Source organism: Acinonyx jubatus, chromosome A1 (assembly GCF_027475565.1).
Source record: "Acinonyx jubatus isolate Ajub_Pintada_27869175 chromosome A1, VMU_Ajub_asm_v1.0, whole genome shotgun sequence".
Taxonomy (NCBI): domain Eukaryota; kingdom Metazoa; phylum Chordata; class Mammalia; order Carnivora; family Felidae; genus Acinonyx; species Acinonyx jubatus.
In genome coordinates, this window is record NC_069380.1 from 197,201,366 (window position 1) to 197,221,717 (window position 20,352).

At 39.3% G+C, this 20,352-nt stretch overlaps 1 protein-coding gene across 2 annotated transcripts in view; it reads right to left on the reverse strand.

Annotated features, from left to right (window-relative positions):
• Positions 1-20,352, reverse strand: part of ITGA2 (integrin subunit alpha 2) — a 108,322-nt gene that overhangs the window by 13,480 nt on the left and 74,490 nt on the right. For both annotated transcript variants that reach the window (XM_053200762.1, XM_027076501.2), the window contains exons 14-25: positions 18,749-18,952; positions 17,948-18,084; positions 15,131-15,270; positions 11,215-11,366; positions 8,813-8,923; positions 8,189-8,271; positions 7,622-7,763; positions 6,405-6,497; positions 5,655-5,731; positions 5,485-5,568; positions 1,894-1,996; positions 140-250 (exon numbers count right to left, since the gene is read on the reverse strand). In XM_053200762.1, coding sequence (XP_053056737.1) covers positions 140-250; positions 1,894-1,996; positions 5,485-5,568; positions 5,655-5,731; positions 6,405-6,497; positions 7,622-7,763; positions 8,189-8,271; positions 8,813-8,923; positions 11,215-11,366; positions 15,131-15,270; positions 17,948-18,084; positions 18,749-18,952 — 1,437 coding nt within the window. The remainder of the gene's footprint in view (positions 1-139; positions 251-1,893; positions 1,997-5,484; positions 5,569-5,654; positions 5,732-6,404; positions 6,498-7,621; positions 7,764-8,188; positions 8,272-8,812; positions 8,924-11,214; positions 11,367-15,130; positions 15,271-17,947; positions 18,085-18,748; positions 18,953-20,352) is intronic.

Consider the following 20,352-nt stretch of genomic DNA (forward strand, 5'->3'; position numbering starts at 1 on the left):
GTTTCCTGGCACGCAGGATGCAGAACCTTTATCTTCTCAAGTTTTCCATCCATAAGATCTGAGACATGATCACCCCAACCTCATGGGGCATTTCCATGTTGAAAGTGCACAATTTTATAGGCAATTCAGTTGCCCTTACCTGATCTGTGTGCACCCCAGTCACATACATCAACGGGTTCTTTTCTTTGGTGTATTGAGGGATGTGGATGATCACGGATGCCATGCTGACTGGAACACTTCCTGTTGTTACCTATGTAATATGGAAGAAAACATTCTGGTTACTGCTAGATCATGCACATGTTGCAAAGAAAGTGATCAATAACCTCTGTGTTGATGGAGGGCAACTATTAAATGGTAAGACTGAGGCCATCTGAAAGTGAGCCTTGTTACTTTGCAGTCACACTCGGGTCTGTGTGTCTCACCTCTCAGTGGAGAATCTCAGCCTCTACAGTTTGAACTCGTAAGTTGTGACTTAGGAGTTTGTTAAAAACACCTGCTGTCTGTTGAGCCGGGCTACCAGGGCTAAAGTCCCATTTGGCCCCTGACTGGCAGTGTGGCTTGGGCAAGATACTTAACCTGTCTATCCTTCCATTTTCCTCATTTGTAAAATAAAAATAGTCAGCCACTTAGTATGTGCAGACAGCAGTTGTTCGCATGAGTGGGGAGTCTGTTCTAATTGGCCAGAGATCACGTCTTACTGGTTGTTAAACATTTTAAACAACAACCATAGAAATAATAGTTCTACCAACGTTATAACTAGCCTGCAAAACAGGTTAACATATGTAAAGCTACATATGTTATTTGTAAAGGTACAAATGCTGATACTTTTTAAACTCTATGAATGTTATTTTATTGTTACTACTGATTGATTAAATATCCCATTAAAGAAGTAGTTGCCAAATACTAGCCACATGATACAAATTCCAGTATCTGGATCACAAATCAGGACTTCTAAAGATTTTTTTTTTTTAATCACCAAATCTTAAGGTTGTAACCATGTAACTAACTATCAGGAAATGTAAAAATAAAATGGTATTCATTTAAGGTCGTGGATGAATTCTTTTTACATTCCAAATTTTTTGTAATTTATTATAAAATAACAACTTTTTCAAATTTCCCTTTATGTAATTGATAACAATCTTTAGATTAATAATTGCTTACTAATAGCCAATGGAGACTGACTGAACGAAATTTGGATACAAATGGTTAGCTTCTCAAGTAGAAGTGGTCTCCAAGGATAAATTGGCATATTTATTGTATTCCAGAGACTTTTGACCACAGCAATAACATTATATTAATACATTGTTGATTAATAGTAAACATTTACTTTCAAAATATATCCATTATCTTTTATCCAGAACACATAGCTATGTACAAAAGCCTCAGCTATTTATTAAGAGTCTTAGTGATTCTCAAAGTACAGCACCTGGACCAGCAACATCAGCTATACCTGGAAACCTGTTAGAAATGTACATCTTTGGGCTCACCATAGACCTACTGAGTCAGGAAGTCAGGATGGAGCCCAGTGATGTGTCTTAACATTCCCCCAGGTGATTCTAATGCAGCTCAAGTTTGAGAACCACTGGTATATTTCAACATTTTACTTTCTTCTTCTCTTTCTGGCTTCCTTATTTTTTCTTTCCCTTTCTCATGATTATTATTTTTTTTAATGTTTATTTTTGAGAGATAGAGACAGCATGAGCAGTGGAGGGGTAGAGAGAGAGGGAGACACAGAAACCGAAGCAGGCTCCAGGCTGTCTGCGCAGAGCCTGATGTGGGGCTCGAACTCACTCATGAGATATGAGATCATGACCTGAGCTGAAGTTGGATGCTCAATCGACTGAGCCACACAGGTGCCCCATGATTTAGTATTCTTTTGACAGGGTTACCAACCTTAACAGAGAAGACGAACTTTGGACCAATATCTTCAAAACTGTGCACGACAGAAGGAACATTCCCATCCGAGGAGACTTCATAAAAATTTATGTTGGTGGATCTGTTGGATGATGTTTGTCAAGTCAAATATCTTAGTTTTGCTGTTGTTCTTGAAGCTTAATATTTCTTTTATTTAAATACCTTCTAGCTTATATTAAAAGTTTACATTAAGGTATGAAAGCTTGCTATTTCTAGGCTTATGTTTCTCAGGCTAAAACAAATTCCTTTAAAAACCTATCCTTTAATGATCTTTCTACAAGGCTCCTTGTGTTATATGTTTATCAGTTGTAAATTTCCTAAAATAAGTACGAATGTATTCCTTTAAAACTGACAGACCCCAAGGTTGCTATTATACTGACTGGTATATTCATGCAGTACACACTTAAGCCTTGTTGATTGGATGAATGGATTTATAAGCCAGAGGATTTTCCACTTGGGTGGCTGAAATGCAGTGATAGGATTTTAGTTCCTGCAGTATTTGTTATTGGGTGCTTGTAAAACAGGGTGTACATTTTCTTTTATCATTCCTTCTCCCTATCCTTCTCTATTTCCAAACCAATTCTAATGCTTTTGGTCTGAGTTGAGGTTGGTCATGGTTTTCCATGACTAGTGTAGAAATCACCTTTCTGATGGCTGACCCAGAGGTTTTATTAGACTAGGCCTAGAGGTATTAGATGATTTGACCTCTTTGCTTGGAATTGCCAACTAGGGTTTCCAAGTGAAGTGAGGACCAGATCAGAGGAATACCCACAGGACCACTCAAATTGCAACATAACTGGATACGCTTCCCTCTCCTCCCTACTCATTTCTGGGGCTGAAGCTGGATTCCAACCAGGATAGCTTCATTAGGACTGTGGGGAGTGGGAAACAGGCGTAGGAGTCTGAAAAGCAATAGTTCTTCCTACTATGCACAACATAACTGCATAACTGCATATTACCTAATTCTTGGATGTTGATTCTATTTCCTAAAAAAATTTGAATTGGATATTTTCTGAGATACTTTTTGGGTTTCTTTACTGAATTCTTGTCTTTATGTTTAAAAAATTTCCCCCCAAATTCTCAAAAGGAAAATATGTCATAGGTAGACTTAAATAGATGTGGCATCTGTCAAGGTTATGTAGATGAGAGGGAGCAATGATTTTTCAGCCTTACATGGAAAATGGGAAAACTGACTAGAATTTGAAACAGAATGTCTGGCTGTATATGCATGATTTATTCTCTTTACTGTCCAGAAGACCTTTGTGTACCCCCCTAAGAACAGTCAGTTTCTAAATTAGTATGTTCTGTTTTTGCATTTTAAAGAGCTCTGACATTTTTCCATTTGTTACTTAAGTTTTCCTTAAGTTACTTAAGTGTGGATGATCAATGTATTTATAAGCAGTTAGCTATACTCAGGGGGCTTCTGTTTTAGAAATAATTCTATCATGATTTCCACCCATAATACTTGCCCAACATAACTGCATATTTATCAAAGTGGTTGCTAAGGGATACACTCAATGACTGGGTAGGATTTTTTCACAAAGTTTGCAAAGATGTTAATTTTGGTGTTTTTTTTTTTTTTTTTTTACAGCACTACTTGTGATGGTTAAACAAAATAAATATGCAAAACAACCAAATAGCTCATTAATCTTGAGTTGGATACATAGATCATGATCCAGCCAGGAATAGAATAAGTTAGATCTGTAGGTCCATATATATAAACTTCTCTAAGATCATATAAGAAAAAGTGAGATTAGGAAGGATTTTATTATTCCATTTGGGTAAATATGTGTGCATCCGTGTTACATGAATATATCCTGGTAGATAAACAAACCTTGCATCTGGAAGGTATTCAGAAAATAGCTGAGTCATGTATGGGATGACCAGAGCCAGAGGAGGCTGGAGGCATGACTTCACTTTATGGTATATCTTTTTGTAATGTTTGGATTTTCTGTCCATGTACATTTAATGTCTTTCTTTAAAAACAAATCCAGAGGAATGATCTGGGTGGTAGGATTAGGAGCCATTTTAGTTTTTACACACCATAATTCCCCATATTAATTTTTTTCACCTTTCAGGTATATTTTAAAGGACATCAGACGGTCCAATTTAAAATCCAATTTACCATCACAGAAATACAGAGCTAAGATATTACTGAACGTGAAGTCCCACTTTCATCTTGTATTTATTTCATGTTGGGAAAATTGTCTGGAAAAATTGGCCATGGTGTGAGAGTGGAATCATGTAAAGGTTGTATTGAGCTAAAACATATAGGATAAGAATCAATGTAGGTAGGGAGAGAAGAAATCAGGTAATGTGGTAATCTCAATCTCTCTGGATGCACTGGTCTTCCATCCTTTTATCAACAGTGCAGGTCCTTTTGGAATCTGCAGTTACAGATTAATTTTTCAGGGATGGATGACTGGGCTGGATCTGTTTTTGCTTTTGCTGTTTGCAGTTCACTTGATATAGGAGCATTCTTTCATCTTTGCTCATGTGTCTCTCACTCTAGACATAACGACACATTTTCCTTTTTGTTTCTGCTCGGTGATCTAGTGCGTGATCTACGTGTTCCATGCTTTCTGGGGGTTGGGGCGATGTGGCGAACTGGACAAGTCCGTCACTGAACACTGTTCACACCCTGGCTTCTTGGAAATACAGCGCAGTGCATTTTCCAGGCACCACTGAGCTGTGATAGGAAACTGCCTTCATGCCTCACTAGGTAAAGAACTCTGGTTTCCAGCCTCGAAGGTGGGCATCACCTGCAGGTTGGGTACCTGCATGGCTCTGCTCTAGTGTGTCTGTGCCCGTGAACCTGCTTCACTTCTTGGTGGGGGTTAAGGTGATGCATCACCCTATTAGTACCTTTGGTATCCCACGTGTTAGCCACTTCTCAAGACACCGGTTGCCCTGAACAACTCATGATAGCTAGTACCAACTGGTATCATTTTGCCCCTGCTCCCAGGTACATTTGCTCTGGCCAGGCAAGATAAGGGAATAAAGCATTTCTTCATAGATGACCTCATTGGAAAATGCCTCGTTTCCTCTTGGTGGGAAGAAACCCATTATGTTAAGTCAGGAGTTTTCCACCCAGAAGCTAATTTTCTATGATTCAATTTAATGTTTATGGTGGACCTACTATGTGCAGATCATTGTGCTTGGAGTTCTGGTGTTTAGGGGTGGGGATACCGCTTGAGAGCTCATGTGGATAGTAGGAAGAGGCATGGAGAAGAAAGTGGTGCCACCTCCTCAGGGTCCGGAGAGTTCTGCTTTGACCCTTTGGGAAGGTTGGGCCCTCATCTGAAGGGCTGCAGAGGAAGTGCCCTGTGGCCTGTGGCAGAAAGTTTGCTCTTCTGTCTTTCTGGCATTGCTCTCGGTCAATAAACCTAAATAGCCGTGTAAGGTTTTCCTAAGGACTGACTTGTCCCTAAACTTCCTCTGTCCTACTTGACGAGGGAGAAACCTTTAATTCAAATTTTCCAGTTAAGAATAAACGTAGAGAGTCATGAGCCAGATGTGTTCCACACCGAGTGATATCAGTGGCCACAGGCTACTCACGGTTTCACCCACCTCGTTATGTGAATTTCGGCGTCATACAGCAGAGGGATTTTGAAATTGACCAAATTATCTGCCTTGTTTTCTTCAGAGCTTTCGCTATTGGAACGAACATTAGGAAATTACTTAAAGAGAACTATTATTGAAGTCATCTATCATCAATTCAAGACTTCATTAGGTTTTACCTTAAGGCTTGGAAACTGACAGATGCCTGATTCTGAAGGTTTTGAAGATTGAAGTCAAAGTTAATCATGAAAGTCACCTATAACCAAAATTAAAACTCATTAATCTATGGTGGTTTGTACTCAGGGACCAATTAAAAAAATGGTTCCCAGAAAAGCAAACTCACTCCAATTTGATCTGGATTTTATATACCTTAAGCTTTCATCTTTGTAGAATATCTATTTGTCCACCTTGCTTCATTTAGCATGCCTCCCCTTTAGAATCAGAGGGCTTACCTTTCAAGTGATATGTATAGATCATCACATCACAGGCATATCTCCTTCACTGAATTTGACAGCTCTGTGCTGATGTGAGACTTGCTTAGCAGGGGGTAACAAATGATATCTGTGACTCTGTACGTCACTCTGACCAGTGTTGGTCAATAAATTAAAGAAAGAGAGAAAGAGAGGGAGAGAAAGGGAGAAACGGAGCGAGGGTGGGAGGGAGGGAGAGAAAGGGGTGGGGAGGGAAAGGGAGAAAGAACTCTCCATATTGTATGTGCTTTTGAAACGAATTACATGGGAGAAAATCCCACTTCTATTAATAATTTACAACATTCAGATATTTAAAAGCATCCTCTAAATACGCAGCTAGTTCTTTTGTAAGGACTGTCAAATAACGTTACCTAACAAAGAAGGTGGAATGGTGGGGTGAATTAACACTAGTGCCGAGGAGGGACCAGTGTGGATTTGAGGATGAAATGCAAGTTGTACCTGTTGCTCTGTCTTTAAAGCTGGGTAGCCTACATCACAGGTAACAGACTTCTGAGATGAAGCAATCTGGCATACGACTTCTGTCCCATCAACCTGAAAGACACCAAGGAAACAATGACCAATCAGTATTTTGCATGTGTGTGTGCACACGTGCTTGCATACATGCTGAAAGATGTATAAACCACATGGACATCTTAGCAGTAGAACTGGTTCACACTGAACTAACCTATTGTCCCCCAAGACTTGAAAATCTTACACTGTCCACATAGCTAATATACTACTTTTATTGCTAACAGGACACCCAATAAGCCAAAAGTGAGGCCAAATACTGGAATTTTCCCCCAGAAGTAAATCCTAGTTCTTCTATTTCCAAAGCACAGAATAAATTTAATATTTAGAAATGCTATCTTTATTACATACCTTTCTCTGAATATATTTGAAATTAACAGTTTCAAGAAAAGAGAACAAAATCATATGTTGGTGTTTGTATTTTAAATAACTTAAAGAATCTTTTTTAGTTTTCCTTGTGTTTTTTTTTTCCTCTTTGAAATAAGAAGTTCTTATTTGGCACAGGAAATTGAAGCATTGAGGTCAGAATAGATTTAGAATGTTAAATCTGTTAAGTTTGTGTTGACTTTAACTTGGATGAAACCATTTTTAATCCTTTTGTCAAGTAGGGAATTTGGGAAATCTCGGCTTTTCCCTCCTCTCCCGTTCATTGCTTGGTGGCAGAGGAGGGGCCAGAGGGGCGTGCATGGCCAAGTGTGTTCCTGGTATAGTGATCAAGTCAACATGATTAACTGGCCTCGCTGGAATGCATCATCTTGGCAGTAGCATGGCCTGTGGTTACAAAGCCTGGACTCAGCTGTGGGACTCTCATTTCTCGGAGCAAGTGCAGCTCGAAGGATCTGTGCGGCACCACAGCGGCCTCCTCACACAGATGGCTTGAGAAGAGTTATGGTAGGTGTCTGGCCAAGTCTCAGGGCAAAGGAAAAACTGACCAAGCTGTGAAGCAGGACTGGTCTAGATACAGGGCCAGGCTATGTTCTCATGTGGTTTAACTAGCTGGGAGCCCCAAAGTTGGGACTGAGCACACTGAGGGGTAAGGTGCTTCTTCAGACAGCACACGGCCCACCGGGATCTGAGTGTGAAGAAGAGGGCCAATTAACAACAAGCGGGAGACACAAGAGCAGTGAGCACAGGGAGTCATCACATACCGGCACGGTCCAGGAAGCGAAAAACAAGTTTTCTGAAAAATCAACAACAATTCCAGTGTTGTAGGCACTTTCCCTTTTGTTTTTCAGTGTTACTAAAAATGTTAACCTTTTGTTTTGGTTGCTGACAATAAAGGGTTGATCTCTGTTACAAGTGAAAAGGAAAGGAAGAAAATTATTAAGGTTAATAGGGCCAGTGTTCAAATCCTTCACTCATTTTAAAAATAAGAAGATAAAACTCTTTAGATTTGGAAGACTGAGAAAGTTGTTTAATAAACTATCTTCATAGTAAAATGATACAGACAACAAAGAAGTCAACGCTATTGGATTTTCTTCTTCATTGACTTTAATCACATTGTAGGGAAAGGAGCCATCCAAATACAAATTTTTTTTATTTCTTGTTGTTTTACTCCTATAAGGATGGTAAAAACTGAAGTTCAAATTTTAAAGATCTTTGTTAGTTATGGATGTTTCTTTTGCAGTAAAAAATCTCCATAAACACTCACTTGAATCAAGAGACCTATTGTGTCTTATTTCTACGTTTTACGCTGAGCTCTGAAGCAGACTTACTGAGCAGCTGACAGCTGTTGGACATCTAGAACTAGATCAGAGATGCAAACTCCATCATCCCCACATTCCTTGTAGAAAGGGATCTACAAAAAAGGAAAAACAATCCTACACATTTGCTCTGGACTTAAAAACCAAATTTTGGAAGAATATATGTAGTATTATTCCATTTATATAAAGCCCAAAACCATGCAAAAATAATATTTGGGGAATATAAACATGGTTAGCAACACCAGGAAGAAAAAGCATTGATAAATGCAAAATGCAAGGTGATGATTTGCCTCGGGTAGCAAGAAGAATGTGGATGTGATGGGGATAGGGAGGGATACAGAGAACATAGGTATTGGTAACATTTTTTAAGTGGATGGTGAGCACAAGGTGTTTGGCTTTATTGAACACCTCTAGTGGGCCAGGCACTGCTCAAGGGGCTGGGAATAGAGCAGGAAAGACGACAAAAACTGCTGTCTTCGTGGAACTTGCATGCTGATGAATTTCACACAGAAGAGTGTTTCATTTAGAAGACTAACAATTGAAAAGTTCTGCCCTAGGTAGCTTTCAAACAGTACCGCAGGGACCGTGAAGCTTTCTTAGCCAGTCTGAATTCCAAGAAGGGCAAAACGCACTTACACTGAAGACCTTGGCCTTCTCAGAGTAGGCTTCGAGGGCAGGGCTGGTGCCAGGATTTTCCAGACTGACGTTGACACACAGATCCAAAGAGCTGACAACATCAGAGGGCTTCTAAACACACAGAGATACAGTGTAGCAGTTTTTTAGGGCACGGCAGCTTCAAAACAAGAAAATGACGACAAACGTGTCCAAGATTAAGAACATAGTCTGCTCTCAATTATGTGGAGTTACCCTTGGTTTGAATTTTCAAGACTCTGGCCTCTTTACGGTCTTAATTCTGCTCTTAGCCTCTTCACTATTAAGAAACCTAGAGACTTGGGTTCAGTAAAAATCTGAAGCAGCATATCTTAGTTAAGCTTGTCAGTGATCTCGCTATTCATACACAAGTAGTTTATAAATATTTAGAGGATCTGCCCAATTTTAATGCTGAAAGCATCTGTTGGGGCACCTGGGTGGCTCAGTCGGTTAAACATTCGATTTTGGCTCAGGTCATGATCTCACGGCTCTTGACTTCGGGCCCCGAGTCGGGTTCTGTGCTGATAGCTCAGATCCTGAAGCCTGCTTCAGATCCTGCGTCTCCCTCTCTCTCTCTACCCCTCCCCCGCTCATGCTCTCTATCAGTACATGGTTCTCGGGTTGTTGGCTAGGTCTTTCCAGTTCCTACTGCCAAGATTTAAGATAGTCTTTAGATATCCTGACCAAATCTTTGGGAGGGAATATTATGACCTAGATGGGAAGGTGCTCAGGGCCAGTGTCAGACAACGACAAGAGAACTCCCTTCCTTAGTCAGAACCTAACTTGCTCTGCAAAGCCAGATAAAGGGGATTCCCACATGGGAAACCAAGTCCCCCAAGTTTTGGCCCTCATGTACGTGAGAAGCGACACTGCCTCTTGCATGCATTAGATGGAGCGACTATCACTTGGCAGTCATTAAAGCCGACTCTACCCAGCTACAAGCACAACTTCTCCACTCCGCCTGCACAGCAACTTCACTCTGCCCTCAGTTCTTGTCAGGAAAGAACAGTATCTCTACAAATGGTAAACCCTAAAAATCCAATTTGCCTTTTCCTGATTAGTGATATTTGTTATCACCTAGTGCATTCACAGGCAGGATTTACTCCTGCCGTGAGCCCTTTTGGCAGGCAAGACTAGCATGGTGTCCTGACTGTAAGGAGAGGTTTCCTTAGCTGGCTGCAGGGTTGGCGCACAGAGTGGGTGTGGTGTTGATATCCAAGATACTGTGTTAACTGAAACAAGATCTCTGCCCTGACCCAAACCGCACACATCTTCTAAAAACTTCACAAGGACACATTTGTGTGAAGAGGATATATATATGAATGACAGCCTGGCTGATTTCATTCCCCCAGAATGGACTCCATGTTTTATTTGATCTACCACTTAGCACAAAAATAGAGAATGAGAGCCAGCTTTTGTCCCTTTAAAGAATCTGTATAGTCAGCATCTTAAAAAAGGTCCAGGCCTTCATAAATAAGACTTCTTTCATATGAACAAGAAATTAAAACAATCAATGGATTTTAATTCCTGTGTTAACTTTGTTTTTCCAAATCATACTTAACATTTTTTGAGATGGGATCTCTGTATCATCAATCTATATCAGAAATATCTGGGAGTACTCCTCAAATCTGCATATTCCTTGGACGTTCAAATCCAGATTACTGGTGGTGAGGACCCTGAATATGCATTTTATAAACTTTTTCTTTGGCAATTCTTATACATTTTAAATGCTGAGAACCATATTCTAGGAAAATTCTTAAGAAGTTCTTTTAAAACTGATTTCCTGAGGAAATCACACTTTCAAAGACCATTACATGGTTTCTAGGGGGAAATATTCATATAATTTATAAAATAAATTTCCTGTGGGAAATTTTCCCGAGAATTTTTCCTACTTGTGAGATTTTCAAAATTCATGTGAACTGTAGTAACTGTGGCATAAGATTAGAATAATATTTACCTCATAATCTACCTTTCTTGTTCTATATTAATTTAAACCCAATAGTGGAAATCAAAATTGGCATTGTTCATTTCAGCAGCTTAAAATAAAATTTTTCCCTGATAGGAAAATGCTAAAATAAAATTTACTATCTACTAAAAGCTCTCCCTGGTAAACATTTAAGAAAGCAGTGTCTTCGATTTCTTTAACAATCTTATTTTTTAGCTTTTTGGTTGGAATTCCAAATAATATTTCTATGCTATTAACATATTAATAGAATGTGACCATATATTAGCATAAAGATAACAGGATTTCCTGCTCATGAACTTAGACAAGAAAAGCATTAATTAGAAGGGCAACCATTTTCTAACTTGTAAGCTTCATTTTTAGACTTGGACCATTCATTAGTGTCTAAGAGGAAAGGAGGTGAGAGAGATGACGGAGACCTTACCTGTATGTGGATGATGTACTCAGAGCAACTCTGTGTTTGACTTACTATCATATTCTTCTGCAGGCATCTTTCATTATTTTCTTTAAATAGCCCCCTGGAGGTTACTCTGGATGAATATAGGTCTGCATCAATTGTGATGTTGTATATAATGGCTAGGATAAAAATCACAAAGAAATGTTAGTACAAATAAACTTTTACAGAAAAACCATCCCTGCCTAATTGTATCTTACTGGGTGAAGTCAAGGACTTCAAGAAAATATAAAAACAGTCTTTACATTGATGGATTGTGAACTGCAGACATTTGTAATTCACACTCTGGTGTGACCTAGGTGACTGTGGATACAGAGAGAGTGATTCAAAGAAGCGTGGCTTGAAGCAGTGGGGAGAAAAGTAGACTTGACCGAGGAAATCTACTGAATGAATTTGGTCAAATCACTCACTTCTCAAGCCTTGGTTTCATCACCCCTAACATGGTGATATGTCAAAGAAAGAAATAGCTACCGAGTACCTACAATTGAACACATTCTTGTATGTTATCTTATACAAGTTTTACTATAATCCCAGAAAGTGGATATTATCATCTCATTTTTCAGGTAATAAACACAGTAAAAGAGGTAAAATAAACCAGCTGTGTTCACAACAGCTAGGGCATGGTCAGAAATAACACTGCAGTAATTAAAAAAAATTTTTTTAATGTTTTTATTTATTTTTGAGACACACACACACACACACACACACACACACACACACACACACAGACTGTGAGCAGGGGAGGGGCAGAGAAAGAAAGGGAGACAGAGAATCTGAAGCAGGCTCCAGGTTGGGGCGCCTGGGTGGCTTAGTCGGTTGAGAGTCCAGCTTCAGCTCAGGTCATGATCTCACGGTTCATGGGTTCGAGCCCCGTGTTGGGCTCTGTGCTGACAGCTCAGAACCCAGAGCCTGCTTCAGATTCTGTGTCTCCCTTTCTCTCTGCCCCTCCCTTGCTCATGCTCTCTGTCTCTCAAAAATGAATAAACATTAAAATTTTTTTTAAAAAACGAAGCAGGCTCCAGGCTCTGAGCTGTCAGCACAGAGCCCACCACGGGACTCAAACTCAGAAACTGTGAGATTATGACCTGAGCTGAAGTTGGACACTTAATCGACTGAGCCACGCAGGCACCCCAAACTGGGGTAATTTTGAAATCAGAATTCATTCTTTCACTTTCCATGCAGTTGTGAAGATTAACTAATTTGAGTGTTAACTGAGATACTCTGAGGGAACACTCTCGACGCTTAGTTCAGGGAAGGCATGCAACTCTGCAGGAATAAGTTTGGAATCCGATGGACTTGGTTTGAATTCTAATTCCACCATTTATGAGTTCTAGGACTTTAGGCAATTTGTGTAACCTCTTTGAAACTCCATTTCCTCATCTATAAAACAGAGATAATACTACTAACCCAGGGAAATGAAAATGAAAAAAAATGCAATAAAAACTGATGTCAGTTGCCAATACACAAAGTATCAGAGCCTTCAACTAAAGCTATCCAAAATTGAGAAAGAAAACCTGATATTATTCAAAGCATCAGCTGCCTTATCTGGGCTTACTCTATGATTTTCAATATTTTAAAGATTGAATAGACTTCCCAAAAACATTAATTCCACAGGTTACATTTAAAATACCTATTAGAGATGTATAGTTTTTCTTGCTCCAAGAACTTAGTGAAATTCACAAAGATAGATAAAATAGAAGTGAATCAAATGAACTAAAACTAAGTGGTGAAAATAATACAAAGAAAAAATAATGCCAGGGAAGGGAACATAGCTAGGACAAAGTTAGTATACATGATCATATGATTTCTTTTTTTTTTTTCCAAGTAGTCTGGTAAAAAGGTATAGTCTGATGGGCGTGAATTTTTTTTTTTATGTTATTAACTTTTAAAATGGAGTGAGCATCTGATACAGTAAATAACAAAGACCATATGCTTTATAAGTTTAGTTTTCAAAGTTGTGAAGATGGGATTCAGGTCTTAATACTCTTATTGCCAAGCAATTAAGTGACAAATGATCACAACTGGCTTGTCTGTATGGATCTGAAGACATCAAGGAAAAGGTACCCAATGGGAAGAAAGAGCAAGTTGAAGGGAAGGACATTCTTGAAGTCTGCTTTCGAGTGTCTGGTAACAGAGGAGTGAAGCCCCGTCAAAAAGTGGAAGATATAGGAGGCAAATCCATGCTTTCAGGCCAGGAGAGCTAACCAGCCAGCTATTTCTGCCAACTAATATATTTCCCAAATTCATGTTTTAAGCAGACCAGCCACTTAATGTCCCCCTCCCCCCAACACACACAGTTTTTATTGAGATGTAAGGGAGATGTACTGAGTTTTAGTTGTAGAGTGCAGTGATTTTGTATATGTAACTATTGGCAAATGATTACAATAATGTTCATTAACAGATCATCCCCTCACACAGTGCCAATTCTGTGTGTGTGTGTGTATGAGAGAGAGAGAGAGAGAGAGAAACATTTAAATCTGCTCTCTTAGCAATCTTCAAATGTACAACACAGTACAGTATTGTTAGCTATAGTCACCATGCAGTACATTACATCTAGCCACTTAGCGTTTGTACGGGAATGGTTTTTGACTCAACTATCATGGCTACTCAAATGGACCTGCTCCAGGGCAGGTCTGTGAGATGTGCTACTCAAAGTTGGGTCAGCATTTGAGTACCTGAAAGGAAAAATGCCAGATAGATACAAAAAGTAGGAAACTATGGAAGACATGCCAGGATGGGAATCCAACTTCTGCTTTGTGTTTTTAACCTATGTATTTCTTGGTATGAATCATGACAAAGGCTGAAAATATTAGAGGCAGGTTAAGTTGGTTTGCTAACCACTTAATGAAACACTTGTAGGAACTGCAGGTGCCTGAAGTGTAGAGCCAGACTCCGAAGGAAGGAGGATTAGAACCCATGAAAAAGCAGCAAATGAAAGAAGGTAGTGTTTGATCGAGTGCTAAATCAATTGCTATGCTCTGTGGGTGCTGGAGCAGGAGAGACGAACGTGAGGGGCAGTGGTTAGAAAGGACTCGGCCAAGTTCTGAAAGAGGACTTGGCTGGTCCAAGAGAGAGGTGACAGTTTGTCCAATTTTCCTCATTCTCGCCTTCTGACAGGTCACATATCAGAGTTTTATTCACTTCACTGCATTAGAGCATTTAAAACACTGGGTACAAACTACATACTGGTTTATATCTTCTCTCTCATTATTTCACGCATATTAATTTCTCAAAAATAGGAATATTTGGGGGGCGCCTGGGTGGCTCAGTCGGTTAAGCGGCCGACTTCGGCTCAGGTCATGATCTCGCGGTCCGTGAGTTCGAGCCCCGCGTCGGGCTCTGTGCTGACAGCTCAGAGCCCGGAGCTTGCTTCAGATTCTGTGTCTCCCTCTCTCTCTGCCCCTCCCCTGCTCATGCTCTGTCTCTGTCTCAAAAATAAATAAAACATTAAAAAAAATTAAAAAAAAAAAGAATAGGAATATTTGGTACCTGTACTGAACGCTTCGTATCTAGGCCATGTCACAGCTGACACACAGCATACTAATATGGGTGTATACCAGCGTCATGTGTGTGTGCCCAAGGTTTGGGGTGAGGAACCGATGGGTAAAAGAAACTTGAAGGATAGAGCTGAGCAAGCCTGGGACAAGATCACAGAGATAGTAACTTTCTGTGGCAGAATGTGATCTTCTTGAGATAGTGAAGGGAAGATCTAATCAAACCTTCCATGTCTAATTAACTATGCTCAGGCACCTCAAAGGAGTGGCAACTGAAATGTCTGCAAGACCCTTATTTCTTTTGGCCTAGAAATCCAAAGTATAGGTGACATTCAGGACTAAAACTCTACAAGCACACCTATCTCCACACAGATTATTTCAGGCCAACTCACCCACTTGACTGTTTTGCTTAGTAGGTCTAAACTTTGCACTGAAACAGAGTTTGAGTTTTATGTCAGCATTCTTGTTGACCAAAGTAATTTTTTCTGGCGTGAAGGAAGCATCCACAGATACATCAGCGATACTCTGTGACCTGAAAGACATAAACGGAAACACATATTTTCCTGCCAAGTGCACACGTTATAACCTTTACCTAGAGGACCCAGGGCCAGCATTATCTAATCATTCTCTGCATGATCTAAGCACTTTAGTGCTATTTCATATTTGAAAGCCCTAAAATAGCATCTAGGGATAATGTCTTTTGTATTTTGTGACTGTATTGCCAGCCCAGTCCACATTTAGTATTTGTTTAATGCATGCATGAGTGCAGGACGGGAGTCTGCAACCTCTTTGCAAATAAATTTCCAAAGTCATGGTCCCTGTTGTGTTTTGCCAGCTGGAAGCAGTGATGTTTCCTCTTCCCACAAATGGAGGGGACAGAGCGGGTGGCAAGGTGGGGGTGACAGGGCTGAGGAGGGTCTCCCTGTCGCCTCCCTTAATAGTTGCCACCGATTCTTGGATGTGTGGCTTATGACCATGATGGTGGCAACTAGCGTGACACCAGAAAGTGGCGGAGGCATCTCTCGGGCAGGGTGCTACACATTTCTGACTCTGGCACAGCCCTTTAGATATCTGAAGGGCTTTGCCATACACATGGCCTCATTTGCTCCTGTAACAGTCCTGTGAAACAGAACAAATATTGTCTCCCATTTATTGGTGAAAATGTCTGAAACAAAAGAGAAAACATTTGGTAACTTCTCACTTTACTGAGTAACAGTTAGCAAGTAAGAAATTAGAACCCATGGTCTCCTAGTTCCTCTGCCAGTAAAATTGTCAACTTCATCATAATGACTCTTTGTGTACACGCTCCAGTATTTACAAAGCAGCAAGCAGTAATGAGTAACTTCATTGTTGTGAAAAATACAAGAAGATGCAGAAAACATTTTTTTTTTAAATTTCAGGAACCACCTGAAGGACTTGAGTCAACTGAAAAACTGACTTAATTAAAACTCATTAATCAGGTATCTATAAGGCCCCCTAGTAAGCAGTCATAAAATATCCAATAGCAAATGCAATGTGTCCTCAGACCTACAAGATCTAAAATGTCTATGTGAATGTTTTCTGTAAGTCAATCTCTTTCTTTAAGTCAATCTTTTATCCCAGTGTAGATGGTGCCACTGATTTAAAAAACAAGTTTACAAAATCATTTCAAATTATTCTCAGGAAGTTACCCAGAAAATCCAGTCTCAGCATCTTGTAAGAATGTGACCAGAGAGGTGCCTGGGTGGCCCATTTAATTAAGCGTCTAACTCTTAGTTTTGGCTCAGGTCATAATCTGATCGTTTGTGGGTTTGAGCCCCATATCAGGTTCCACACTGATAGCATGGGGCCTGCTTGGGATTCATTCTCTCTCTCTCTTTCAAAATAAATAAATTTTAAACAAAGTATTTAAAAAATTAAAAAAAAAATGTGACCACAAAATGGCATGAACCTAGCTTGACTAATCATTTCAATAAATTGATCTGACTCCATGTATCTTGACTTGTTTGAAGAATCAAGTCCACCTTCAAAGAAAAAACTTTGGTCCTCACTGACTATATTAAAAGGGAGTGTCAGGGTATCTGGCTGGCTCACTGGTGGAGCGTACAACTCTTCATCTCAGGGTTGTGGGTTCGAATCTCACTTTGGGTGTAGAAATTACTTAAATAATATAATCTTTAAAAGAAAAAAAAAGGAGTGTCATAGGATAGTAATAATCCAGGCTACCAAGGATGAAGCCCACCAAGATGGCTCGAGGGTGATGTTCACTGAAACATGATTTCTTATAAAATTAAAAAAAAAATAAGTCACGTGACTGTGTTATCATACCTTGTGTTTCTCTAGTAGCACACTACTCTTAACTGATTTTATTCAGCAAATATATTTTAAAATTTTTCAGTCTTAGATACCATCCAGGAGTTTTTCCCCACATTAAGTTTTCATTAAGATGATGCACTCAAAATAATGCATTTTGTCTTTTAAAAGCACAAGTGAAATATTGTAAATAGTTCAATAAGACTCTGAAACAACACATAGATATGTGATGTTTTTCTGTTCTTGAAGTATTTGGGCTTTTAAAGCACATTTTTCAACAGAGACCAACGAATGAATGAAATATATTTTTGAGGAGGACTCTTGATCAAATTCTTAATTTCCTTCTGATTCCAATCCCTGGCCAACCCCATATATTTATTTTTGTCCTTGAATCACATAGCCCTGGAATCCCTTATTGTTCCTCCCTGCTCTTCAACTCCTACCGAGGTCAATGGGAGGTCAGCTAAACCTAAATAATGGCTTCTTGTTTATGACTAATAATTTCAAAAGTTACTTCATAACCGCATGAGAAGTTACACTTTACTTGTGTGGTCTGAATGTTCAGTATTTTTTAGGGCATTCTCATGAGGTTTCCTTTCTGTGAGCTGAGGTAAGGCTATTTGAAAGATAATATTCAGTAATATCTTGGATACCATTTCAAAGCCTTTGTCTTTTCTATGTACTTTTTCTGCTCACCATATAGAGAAGAGGCACTTGATGGCAACATTAAGCAAATTTTTTTTTCTCCCACGAGGAAAAACACATTTCTTCCTTTATATAAACTATGATCCATAAACGTCCTAGAGTCTTTTATAGTGCATGTGGTATTTCCACAATTCCTGCACAGCTATCTGCTGCTCTACTTAGCAGGTCATTTCTTAGTTAGCTAGTTTGTGTCTGGCTCTCCATGGACTCACCAGAGCTGAACCACTTGTCCAAAGGCACCAATGGACACATCAGTGATGGAATCCCCATTTAAATCACTGTAGCCATCCAAAGATCTCCCAAAGTACTGGAGATGGCTCCTAAAGGCTCCATCAGATCCCAAGATTTTCTGAAAGAGCAAGTTTGACATGAACTTATAATGCACAACAACTGAAGTAGAAAAAAGGAGCTTTTATACAGCACTGTTAGATTCTCTATACAGCCACTTCTCAGGTTGTTTTACTCTCCACAAAATTCCATTGGTTTTTCAATCACAGCCTTTCTCATCGGTTGATCATTCTTGCAGCCACGTCAAAGAACCAGCATGAATCTTTTAATATAAAAATCACAAAGCAGAAGGAGATGAGTGGACGGAGTGGGATTTGAAGGTTGTGATTGCTCTCTTAGCCCACTTCCTTCAGGACTTTACTGGAAAGTTGCCTGATCAATGAGGTCCTCTTGGTCACCCTTTAGAATATCTGATAACTCCCATACCTGAACTTTAAAAAAAATGTTTTTAAATTCCCTATCATTTATGATGATCTGAACCACTTTATCTCATTTATTTTCCCTTAGTCTTGACAAAAACGTAAGATCCACGAAGAGCAGAATTTTATCTGTCCTGTTCTTTATAGTATATCCAGAACCTGGAACAGGTTCACTAAATAGTTGTTTGATGAATGAATAAAGTTCTAAAATAAGTGTTATAAATTGGATTGTCTGCATGGTTAGTCCCTAGCTCTCACAGGATGATACTCACATGTCAATACATCACCATGAAACTCACGGATTACCTGGGAATACTTCATGCGAATGGTGCCCTCGTGACCATTGTAGATGTACACAGCTCCAGAGTTCTGATTTTCCAAAGGTGAACCAACTATTACATCATTAAAACCATCCATGTTGATATCTGAAAGAGCTGCAATCGCTGAACCAAACCGAGCATTTTCAACACCCTTAGGGCCTTCAAGAAATTGGTGCCAATTCAAAACGCCCTTGGAAAGGGGAAAAGGGGATGATTAAAGCAAAACCTTATAATATTTATCATTACAATTCACAGCAAGTGATGCCCAAACCAATTTTTAAACTGTTAAAAGTAGACAATTATGAATCTAGATTTCAAAATCCTCTACTTATGATGAGAATCATACCTAAGAATTCTAGCAACTAAATTCATAGGATATGTGTTCATAGACCAAAGTGAAAGGAGGGAATTCTCTTTACAGTGACTGTACAACCTACATAAAACTATGCATACCTTTGGCTCCTTTTCCCCTAAACATTAGACTCTTTACCTGTTTCCAAACCTTTTGATTTAAAATTTGCTGATGAAAATATACTAGTATCTTAAATAAAATTAAGGTGGAGACACAAAAAAAACCACAGTATCTTAATTTAGACCTTTACTTAAGAATTACTGAAGAGTGGCATAACTATAATGGGATAGGAAGTCAAAAATGAGACAGTTAGGTTCTGGTCCAAGGTGGCAACCCTGAACTCACTTCCTCCATGGAACATACCAAATTACACCTATTAAAAGGATAATTCCTCCTGAAAAAGAACTGAGGGCTGACTGAACAGTTACTGAACAACCAAAGATAGAAAAAATGGCAAGAGAACAACAAGAGAGATGGGAGCACAGTAACAAAGGGAAACTGATGCAGTGGGAATGCATAGTACTGAGCAACCAGGAACAGATTCCTCTATTCTTGGCACAGAAAATAAGCCACAGTTTACAAGAGCAATTAGCATAGAAGATGCGGTGTGTGTGTGTGTATACACATACACACGTATATGTACATGTACCTGTATATGTATAATATGTATACATGTATATGTATATGTATAATGGAATATTACTCTGATCAAAAAGAATGAAATCTTGCCATTTGCAACACCGTGGATGGAACTAGAATGTATTATCCTAAGCAAAAGAAGTCAGGCAGAAAGACAAATACCATATGATTTCACTCATTTGTAGAATTTAACAAAACAGATTAACATAGGGGAAGGGAAGGAAAAACAAGGTAAGAATAGAGAGCGAGGCAAACCATAAGAGACTCTTAACTACAGAGAACAAGCTGAGGGTTGCTGGAGGGGAGGTGGGTGGGGGATGTCTAAATGGGTGATGGGTAGTAAGGAGGGCACTTGTTGGGATGAGCACTGGGTGTTATATGTAAGAGATGAATCACTAAACTCTACTCCTGAAACATTATATTATATGTCAACTAACTTGGATTTAAATAAAATTAAAAAGAAAAATAAAAGCAATCAGCATATAAAATAGACAACACTAGAACTCTGCCACATGGTGGAGGCAGTTTTAAAAGGGCCAAGGAGTGGTAGCGACGCTCTCTTCCCTTCTATCTTAGAAGCACAGACTGGAGCAGGGTCC